At 42.0% G+C, this 10,877-nt stretch overlaps 1 protein-coding gene across 1 annotated transcript in view; it reads left to right on the top strand.

Moving 5' to 3' along the window:
* The first annotated feature begins 3,501 nt into the window (after positions 1–3,501).
* LOC309333928 (uncharacterized protein) overlaps positions 3,502–10,877 on the top strand; it is a 42,932-nt gene continuing 35,556 nt past the window's right edge. The window contains exons 1-2 of the mRNA XM_081847939.1: positions 3,502–3,790; positions 9,242–9,286. Coding sequence (XP_081704065.1) covers positions 3,756–3,790; positions 9,242–9,286 — 80 coding nt within the window. The 5' untranslated portion in view covers positions 3,502–3,755. The remainder of the gene's footprint in view (positions 3,791–9,241; positions 9,287–10,877) is intronic.

Genomic DNA, 10,877 nt, shown 5'->3' with positions numbered 1-10,877 from the left:
CGTAAGTGGTTGCCCTGACTGATCCAAGCACCTTGTCCACATCCTTGAGCCTTACCAGCTGAAATTCATCTAACACAACAGGACTAGACTATGCTCTGGACGCGCCATGAGATTCATCTGCTATAACAGCAGAGTCAAGGTCTTGGCGGATGCAAGCAATTTCATCCTCAAAATGCTTTGCAAACAAGTCACAGTGCAACCTGGAAAAGCTCTGCCAGACGACATAATGAAGAGTTGTTAAGGGTTGTTAGATGCTGTTCACAAGTTCAGTATGTTCAACAGCCATTATGCTCCTTGAAGAAAAATTTCTTAGCCCCTAGCCATCAAAAGCACCTGAGCAAGCAGCTTCAGCAAACTGCAGATCAGTTGATGACTGCTGTTCATTAGCAATCAACCAAGTGGAACAAACAAACAAGATGATAATCTCTTCATGGAGGCAGACAACATCACAGCATTTTCATTGCACCAGGGATGGGGAACCTGTAGCTTTCCAGTTTCTAATAGGCTGCAACTTCCACCATCCCAGACCATTGACCATGCTGGCCAGAGCTGATGGGAGTTGCAGTCCAACAACTTCTCAAGGGCCACAGGTTCCTCATTCCTAATTTACAGAACTATTTGTCGCAGTGATACAAAAAAAAGCATAGCTGAGTTCATTGGTACTTGCTTCTGGCTGAAATAGAAACCTTCAGTCCTCTGCAAACTTGCATGGGAGTAAGGGCTGTTGAACATGGTGGGAGTTAAGGTCGTAGTGGATAGCTTGATAAAGACATCGACCTAGTATGCAGCAGCTGTGAAACAGTCAGGAAAGGAACTGAAAATAAAAGTGACCGTATCTTGATGCTGTTATACAATTCTATGGTGTAAATGCATTTGGAATACTGTTGGAATACTGTTCTGGCCACCTCTCCTCCAAAAGGATATTGCAGGGTTGGGGGGAAACCCAGTACAGTGGTACCTTGGGTTAAGTACTTAATTCGTTCCAGAGGTCCGTTCTTAACCTGAAACTGTTATTAACCTGAAGCACCACTTTAGCTAATGGGGCCTCCTGCTGCTGCCGCGCCGCCGCAGCACAATTTCTGTTCTCATCCTGAAGCAAAGTTCTTAACCTGAAGCACTATTTCTGGGTTAGTGGAGTCTGTAACCTGAAGCGTATGTAACCCGAGGTACCACTGTAAAGGGCAGACAAAATGATTGAAGTGGTGGAGCAATTCCCCTATGAGGAAAGGGTGCAGCATTTGAGATTTTTTTTTATGTTTATGGAAAAGGTGAGTAGGTGCTGGCATGACGGAAACCAATAAAATTCTAAATAGCATGAAGAAGGTAAAGATAAGTCTCCCCCCCTATAATAACAATATAACTTTTTGACATCCAATGAAGCTAAATGCTCAGGACAGATAAATAGCAGGTATTTCTTCACACAGCACATAAACTGTGGAACTTGCTTCTGCAGGAGGCAGCAATAGTCGGTCCCCAATTGAGATGGCCGTAAAAGAGGATTGGACAAATTCATGGAGGGTAAGGCTAGCAATAGCCCTGAGTGCTCACTGGAAGGAGCACCTGAAGCTGAGGCTCCAATACTTTGGCCACCTCATGAGAAGAGAAGACTCCCTGGAAAACACCCTGATGTTGGGAAAGATGGAGAAGGGGATGACAGAGGATGGGATGGTGGGACAGTGTTCTCGAAGCTACTAGCATGAGTTTGACCAAACTGCGGGAGGCAGTGGAAGACAGGAGTGCCTGGCGTGCTCTGGTCCATGGGGTCACGAAGAGTCGGACACGACTAAACGACTAAACAACAACAACAAAGGCTAGCAATAACTATTAGCCACAAGAGCTGTGCCTTGCCTTCATGGCTGGAGGCAGTAGTGCTTCTGAATACCAGTGGCAGGAAGCCACAGGAGCATAGCTGTCAACGTTTCCCTTTTTCAAAGGGAAATTTCCTTATTCCGAACAGGATTCCTAGCAAGAAAAGGGAAAAGTTGACAGCTATGCATAGGAGGGGAGAGGTCTCTTGGGCTCGAATCCTGCTTGCAATTGCCAGTTCCCCACAGGCATCTGGTTGGCCACTGTGAGAACAAGACCCTGGACTAGAAGGGCCTGATCCACAGGCTCCAACTTCTGAGTAAACATGCATTGGATTTTTAATCAACATTTACCAACCCAGTTCTCCCAGATGTCCTGGATTATTTACTCTCATCAGCTCCAGCTAGTTCAGCTGTGCTTGTTGGGGCTGATGCAGGGTGGTTGTTACCCAAAACACCTGGAGGGAAAATAGTTTGCTGAAGATTGGTTTTATTGACTTCATTTTCAGTGTTTTTTATTTATTGGCATAGAGGTTTTTGTCAATTTGGTGGTACAGTTGTACCTTGGTTTTCAAACAACCTAGTTCTTGAACGTTTTGGCTTCCGAACGCTGCAAATCCAGAAGTGACTGTTCTGGTTTGCAAACTATTTTTGGAAGCTGAACATCTGATGGGGCTTCCATGGCTTCCAATTGGCTGCAGGAGCTTCCCGCAGCCAATCAGAAGCCGCACTTTGATTTCTGAAAGTTCTGGAAGTTGAACAGACTTCTGGAGCATATTTTGTTTGACTACCAAGGTACGACTCTATATAAATCTTGTCAAGTAAAATATAACGGGGATCTCATTTTTTTTAATAATAAAAAAATAGCTGTAGGGAATAAGCTACACTGTTGCATTGCTGAGAGAAATTACTTTCCTCAACAACTGGCTATGCAGCATGCTAGAAAGGATGTCCCTTGCTGTATAATTTAGACTCCTAATGGCTAGAGGAAATAACTTCTCCATTGCTGCTATTAACCTGTTGACACTGTTTTCTGTTCTGCTTCTTTTGGGTGCCCCAACATTTCACAACAGCCTATTTTCTGAAATCACTCCAATAGCAGGGATAGGCAACCATCGCCCCTCCAGATGTTGCAGCTCCCATCATTATAGCTGTCAACACTTCCCTTTCTTTAAGGGAAATTCCCTTATTCTGAATAGGATTCCTCGCAAGAAAAGGGAAAAGTTGACAGCTATGCCCATTATCCCTGATCATTGGTTCTGCTGGCTAATGCTGATGGGACTTGCAGTCCAGAAGCATGGGGGGGGGCGGTGCCACAGGCTCCCCATTTTTGCCATATAGAAAGCTGCCTTGCACTGAGTCAGGGCTGTTGGTCCATTTAGCTAAGGATTTGCCCTGGCAGGCAGTAGTTCTTCAGGGCTGCAGCCAGGAGCCTTTCCTGCCCCTTTGCTTGGGATAGAATTTGGGACCCTCTGCGAACAAACGCTCCTTTTTCTTAACAGGATTGCAGCTTGCTAGTTTGCCCCATCCTTTTTCGTACGTCGTGTTTCAAGTGTGTGTTCTTCTTTAATAGTCGGCAGAGTCCCTTATTAGCCATGGGCGGGGTGGGGGGGGGGAGAGAAAGAGGCGGAGAGATAAACAGATGGTATTTAGGGCTCGAGATGCTGTGGTTTTGTAGAGTTTGAGAGAGACAGAGACAGGAGAGGGGAGAGTTAACAATTCTTACCCATGTATGGAACAAGCACAACCTTCTTTGAATCCTGTTAAGCAGAGCCCGTGGGCCTCAGATCAGGAACTTTATCTGGCTAGTAATCTATAGGCACGCTGGCTTTCGAGTTGGTGTGAGGGAAAGCCGGATGCTAAGTGCTTAGTTCTGATAGAAGGAAGCATCGCTATATGCACGTGAGGAGTTATTAAATATATACTCACACTGACTGTGTATGAGATACCATGGCTGCGTTCTACAGCTGTCTGAACTTTAAAAGGTAAGTGACTTTAATTATTCTTCGCTTCCCACCTCCTTCCCCCATATTTCTTTTGCAGCGTGGAGACTTTTGCAAACACTTCTTTTTCTTCCTTTAATCATTGTATGATATTGTATGCAAGAACAGGGACCGCTTATCAATTGTTTTAGGTTGTAAGCCTGCAGGCAGAATCTGTTGGTTTTTTTTAAAAAAAATTGCTCTGTGTAAATGTCCAGGTCTTAGGTGTTTAAGAAAGACCATTCTTTTTTCACATGCAAAGGATGAAGCACCAAATGAATTATCTGGCTTTCCTGAAAGTGTAACTTTTGATATAGAAATGGATAATGGTAATTAAGGTTGCAAATGTACCTTGGGGTGGTGTGAGATAGTGGGAGATGCTTCTGCATAAATATGAACTGAATCACTGCAATCCTGTTAAGTTACCTGGAAGTAAGCCTCATTGAATTGAAGTGAACTTACTTCCGAGTAGACGTTTTTAACAATGCAAAGTGGGATTTCCAGTATGAAAGTGTGTGTGCTTTTATTGTTTCTATAGTGTTTTTAAATGTGCATTATTAGTTAGAGAAGATGCTTTCAGGTGTGCTAAGTTGTTTGTGAAGTTGAAAGCAGGAAAATATGTCAGTGTGTCAAGTTCTTGGAAACTAGTTGGATTTAAAACACTAAATGGAATTGAAGATGAGAGTGTTCCACTTGCAGAAAAAAATGAAGGTTTTTTTAAAAAAAAAATTTAAAAATGAGTGTGATATTATAAAGCAACATCTTTGCAGTTTTAAAACAAATAGGTTCTTATTTGTTTTGATTAATTGCTCTGTGGCTGGAATCCATGCAGCAAATTGCAAAAGGGAAGAAGAATGGAACAAAGCAGGGTTATGTCTTTGTTGTTCTTCTTTTTTATTAAGTTATGGTCCATTAATTTTAATATGTACTTGTCAATCACTGAAATTAGTCATTTAAGAATGTGTACTACTTCCAGTGTAGTATCAGAAGAGGTGTACCAGCTTCTGGGAATTGCAAGTTTGGAGAGTGCTGTTGCATCCATGTCTGCCTTAAGGATTTCCCATGGACATCTATGAAAATAGGATACATGGAGTTTTGGTGTGACCCAGCAGGAGTCGCTTTATGTTCTACAGAAAGCAGCTTTGCCAGTCCTATACATGGTGCATTGCTGAGCAGAGGGCCTGCAAAGTGCCTTTTGCTGTGGTGCCCAGGTGTCCAACTCCAGTGGCTGTTGGGTACATGGGAAGCACTGTGGAAGGGAGTTTGATGGACAGGTGGTTGGCCTGCACAGCTTTGAGAGGTTAGCAAACCTTCACTCCTTTCAAACCATGGGTTATGAAGCTGGCTTTTTTCAGCAAACCATAGTTAAGGTTAGTTGCGCCATTGGGGTGGCAGAGACCCCAAAAAAATTTCAAGGAGGGGCCCGGGCCCCCTCAAAATTCCCTGGCGGTCATGTGCACATGCCACAGGGTGTCACACATGCAAGCTGTGGGGTGTGCACACAACACATCAGCAAACCCTGTGGCGCATGCAATTGACTTGCCCCACAGTGTGTGCATGTGGTGCGAGCATGCTGTGGAACACACTTATGTCATGTGTGCATGCCCCTCAGTGTGCACACACAATGTGCTGACGTCACATGGCCCCAGCCACCTCAATCACAGGGGCAAGGCAGTGTGCATGCTTAAGGTGAACTACAGTTTGTCAAGTCTGTATGCAACACTAAATTGCAGCTGATCAGAAATGGTAATGAAAGCTTCTGATGTCTTCCTTTTCAGGTGTGCTAAAGGAGGATAATTAAAGAAGGGGACATGCAAGGCTCACCTAGACACCTTCTAGTCACTCCAAACCAGTGGTGGCAAACCTATGGCATGTGTGCCAGAGAGGGCACTCAGAGCCCTCTCTGTGGGCACACGCGCTGTTGCCCCAGGGCAGTAGCTTCCCAGCCGGGGGTGGGAGAGGAGGAGAGGAGGGCTCTTGCATGCTGTCCAAAGCCTGCGGCACCAGGGCCTGGCAAGTAAGCGAGGGGCTGAGCAGGCATTGACTTTTAATGCGCCAGGGCCTCCCACCAGTCTGTTTTTCCTACTTGGGAGTAGAGATGGGAAGGCCTGGAAGAAAAAAAACAACCAGGAAAATTGGGGGGAGGAGAGAAACCAGGGTTTTGTGCCTGGTCCCCCCCCCCAATTTTCCCGGTTTCTTTCCAGGCCTTCCAGCACCCCCACTTTGGAGCTGGCTGCCGATTGACACCAGGCAGGTGCTCTCACTGTACCTTTTCTGGCAACTGCTCAAAACATTTTGGTTAGGGCCAGCCCACCTGGACAGGTAGAAGCTGCATGCCATTTACGGTACTTCCTTTTAACCACTGCTGACTTTAATCATCTTTTGAATACTCTTAAATACCTGCTTTTAACTGTTTTATCAATCATTTTAATATTCTGTTGTATATTTCTGTAAACTGTTTAGAAAGCTCTCTTACCATCATGCGATGTATAATATATAATAACAAATTCAATTAAACACACACACACACACACACTCCTTTTGCATTCAAACAGAGTTTGAGCCTTAGTGCAACATAATAATAATTTATAATAATAATAATTTATTATTTATACCCCGCCCATCTGGCAGCTTCCATAGAAACCAAAAATACAGTAAAATATCACACGTTAAAAATTTCCCTGAACAGGGCTGCCTTAAGATGTCTTCTGAATGTCAGGTAGTTGTTCATCGCTTTGACATCTGCTGGAAGGGCGTTCCACAGGGCGGGCGCCACTACCGAGAAGGCCCTCTGCCTGGTTCCCTGTAACTTGGCTTCTCGCAATGAGGGAACCGCCAGAAGGCCCTCGGAGCTGGACCTCAGTGTCCGGGCAGAACGATGGGGGTGGAGACGCTCCTTCAGGTATACTGGACCGAGGCCGTTTAGGGCTTTAAAGGTCAGGACCAACACTTTGAATTGTGCTCGGAAACGGACTGGGAGCCAATGTAGGTCTTTCAAGATACTATTCAGTAACTGGATGTTGGTTACTTCTGGGCCTGGCATGCAAAAAATTTGCCTTATGCTTTGCCCCGGCTGTCCTCAAGTAGAGATGGAAAGGCCTGGGGGGAAAATTGGTAAAATTGAGGGGGGGGGGACAGGTATCCATCCCACCCCACCCACGTTTTCCCCCAAAGCAGTTTTTTAAAACTCCATGAGAAAAATAAGAAAGAGGAAGAGCAAGAAGAAATGGAAAATGATAGCATTACAGTGGTACCTTGGGTTACATATGCTTCAGGTTACAGACTCTGCAAACCCAGAAATAGTACCTCGGGTTAAGAACTTTGCTTCAGGATGAGAACAGAAATTGTGCTCCGGCAGCGTGGCAGCAGCAAGAGGCCCCATTAGCTAAAGTGGTGCTTCAGGTTAAGAACAGTTTCAGGTTAAGAACGGACTTCCGGAACGAATTTAGTATTTAACCCGAGGCACCACTGTAGTTCAGAAAATGAGATAGAATGAACCGCATGTATATGTTGTGTCTTCTGGTTTTGTTTTTTTAAAAAGCACTGCTCAAAGGGTAGACTTTCTATGGAGCTTAAATATTGAGGCGGACCTTAACTTTATGTGCTGTTGGTGCTAAGGGGCAAATCTGATTATTTTTTATGTTTATGGTTTCTTGCTTTTTTTGTTGCTTTTGAGGGAAAGGGGGTGGCTACCCATTTTATTGCAAGCAATACTTTTATCTACACTCTGTTTCACGCAGTTTGTAAAACTACTCCACCCTGAACGTTTTTTTCCAATTTTTTCAATTTTTCCATTTCCCCCCGGGAAAAAACAGGGCAAAAACCTTTTTTCCCCCTCATGGCTTCAAAATTTCCAGAAATTTTACATCTTTACTTGGGAGTAAGTCACCCTGAGTTCAGCAGGGCTTAACTCCCAAGTCAGTAAGCATATAAAGACTGGCAACCTAAGACTGGGTTTACAAGTTCGCTGTGCTTTCCGGCGGAAGCCAACAGAGAAATCCATTCCGTGGAGGCTGCGATCAAATGGCAGCCAAAGAAATGGCAAAATATAATAATATATATTATTTATACCCCGCACATCTGTCTGGGTTTATTTTATTTTTTTAAATATTTATTTGTATGGGCGCACGCAGACAATCATTACTATCTTATATTAAAAATTGGGAGATGGTGGCTCTTAGTACAGCCCTCCAGTGTACAATAGTGGCCAAAATTGTGGAACCTTCTGGAAAAAATGTATTTCCGAGGTTTGATGGTTCATAACACCACTTTGTTTTGGAGTAATACCAGTGCTTTTTTTTCTGTGGTGATGCAGGGGGGTGCATACCCCCAAACATTTTGTGAATTTAATGGGCGAAGAAATTCACTGTATTTATTTTCCCCAATTTGAACTGTATTTATTTTCCCCCGGTGGCAATTTTCTTGAGTCAAAATGACAGTACCCCTAAACATTTATTTTTTTTTTTTAGAAAAAAAGCACTGAATTATACTATAAAATTATATATCAATGGAAAGATAATTTAATGAAGAATGTAATGCAGTAACTTTTAGGAAGCATTATTTATTACAGCAGCAGTCATAAAGAAGAAACGTGAAACGCACAGAAAAAACGAGAGACACAGGTTAAATTGCCGTGTTGGCACTTTGCGATAAGTGGGTTTTGGGTTGCAGTTTGGGCACTTGGTCTCTAAAAGGTTCGTCATCACTGCTCTAAACCATGGCAATAAATATTGTTTATTATGGCATCTGAATGCAGCCCATCTCTTGGTTGTGACCTGGGAAACCTAGTTGTAATTAGGAATGGGTGAATCTGCCAGTTTCAGTTTCCCATACTTTATCATTTTCCCCATATTAAATTCAGTTTGTCGCATTTCCACTTCAGTAGTCCTCATGAAAATTTGTCAGCGTTTTCACGAGCATTGCTTTTAATATATACGTTTTTGTACGCAGTTTTCCCTAATGTAACACATCTTTGCAAAGCAATTCCCCCAACATAAATGCATTTGTGTGTGCGTTATCATTAATATATGCTTTTGTATGCACACTTTCCCTAATATACACATTATTGCACAAATTGGGTTTTTGTTTGTTTGTTGTTTGTTGGAAAACTAAATCACAAAATTCAGAGAAATGAAAAATTTAAAGGATAGTTGTGTTGTAAATAACTATACAACTTTTGGAAGACCCCTTAAGACAGCCCTGTACAGGGAGGTTTTTTATGTTTGATGTTTTATTGGGCTTTTATATTTGTTGGAAGCTGCCCAGAGTGGCCGGGGCAAGCCAGTCAGATGGGTGGGGTACAAATAAGAAAATTATTTTAATAATAATAATAATAATAATAATAATAATAATAATAATAAAAATTTGGTTTGTGTATTGTTTTGGTAAGTGTGAATCTGATTCACATTAAATTGCAATCCAAACTGAATATCTGCGCCCCTCCCGCATCCCTAGGTGTGGTCGCTGGTCTGTGAGATCTCAATCAGAATGCCAAAATAGGTAAGATGAAACTTTTAATTTGACCACTCTGGCGTTGTAGTGTGTGTGTGCATGGACACACACTCTCTCACACTCTTTAGGGTTGTATTGTACTCATTTCACAGAACATCTTCCTTCTGCATGGCAAGGGGTGCTGTATAACTCTGAACTTTGCCTATGCCAACAAAAAACTCTGCTGTACTTATTTCTTTCTCTCTCTCTTTTCTTTCCCCATATCGTCTGCCTTTCTGGAGCTCAGAGTGCAAATTAAATCCGTGTTGTTTGCAAAAGTGGTGTAATTTTGATTCTCAAGGTTTGCTGTTTCTTAGAGAAGTAGGTTATCAATGACTGCTAACCCCGAGGACTAGGTTCTGCCTCCAGTGGCAGAGATTAGAGTACAGTACCAAGTTCTGAAAACCATGGTGAGGGGAGAGTTCTATTGCACTCAGGTCCTGCTTGTGTGCTTTCCATAGACTTCTTGCTGACCACTGTTAAAATAGGATATTTGGCAAATTGGTTCTAGAACCACAGATTCTTCTTTGGGGGGGGGGGGTTCTTCCACCCAAAAACAATCTTGATTGAAACTTAACTTATATACATAATAACCAAAATTCCCAATGATTCCCTCACATAAAATATAATATCTAAATTGCAACAGCTGCATAATTATGCACTTAATTATAAAATGCAGCACTCACCCTCTACTTCCCTCCATAGCAATTCAACTTCTTTATATTTCTTTCTACCTTTCCCCCCTTGCATTCTGTAATAATTTTTTTTTGTTAAATTCTGATTTTTCCTTTTCTTTATTGGTTTTGTTATTGCTTACATTTTTTATTCTAAGCCTATTAGCATGTCATTTTTTAGAACAATATTTTGACAATATTTTGGACAATCGCTATTTAGCACCATTACATTACAAAACAATAGGAAATTATTATCGAAAATTTACACTCTGTTATTGGACTATGATTTGATGGATGAAGAAGTAAAAGAAACAATGGTCAAATGGGCACAAGATATCGACCACGCTTTATATTTAGAACAGTGGGAGAAACTCTGGCGTGATGATATTTGCTTTACCGCCTGCTATATGATAAGGAAAATTTTGTTAAAATGTTTTACAGGTGGTATTTAACACCACTTAAACTCACCAAAATTTATAAATTAAAATCCAACCTTTGTTGGAAATGTAACAAAGAACCTGGAATAATAATTCATATGTGTTGGGGTTGCAAGGAAATAAAGAAGTTTTGGGGAATAATCCAGGAGGAACTTAAGAAAATGCTTTAAAAAACCTTGATAAAAAATCACGAAGCTTATCTGTTAGGGTTGGTTAGCAAAGACATAGTACATATGAAAAAAAAAATTTTTTTATATGCAAGAACAGCTGCCAGGGTAGTGATTGCCACTAAATGGAAATCCCAGGACACGCCAACAAAGGAAGAGTGGATTTGTAAATTGAGTATATAGAATGGGCAAAATTAACTTCAATTATAAGATATCAATCAAATCAAAAGTTAAGAATGGAGTGGAAGTATTTCGAAGATTTTATGTCAAAATATAGAACCACAGCTTCTTATTATATTCTAGCATGTCAGAAGCTACACAA

The sequence above is a fragment of the Podarcis erhardii genome (assembly GCF_964252035.2).
Source record: "Podarcis erhardii genome assembly, chromosome: Z".
NCBI classification, from domain to species: Eukaryota; Metazoa; Chordata; class Lepidosauria; order Squamata; family Lacertidae; genus Podarcis; species Podarcis erhardii.
Note: the sequence above shows the minus strand (reverse complement) of the source record. Positions and strands in the feature narration are given on the sequence as shown.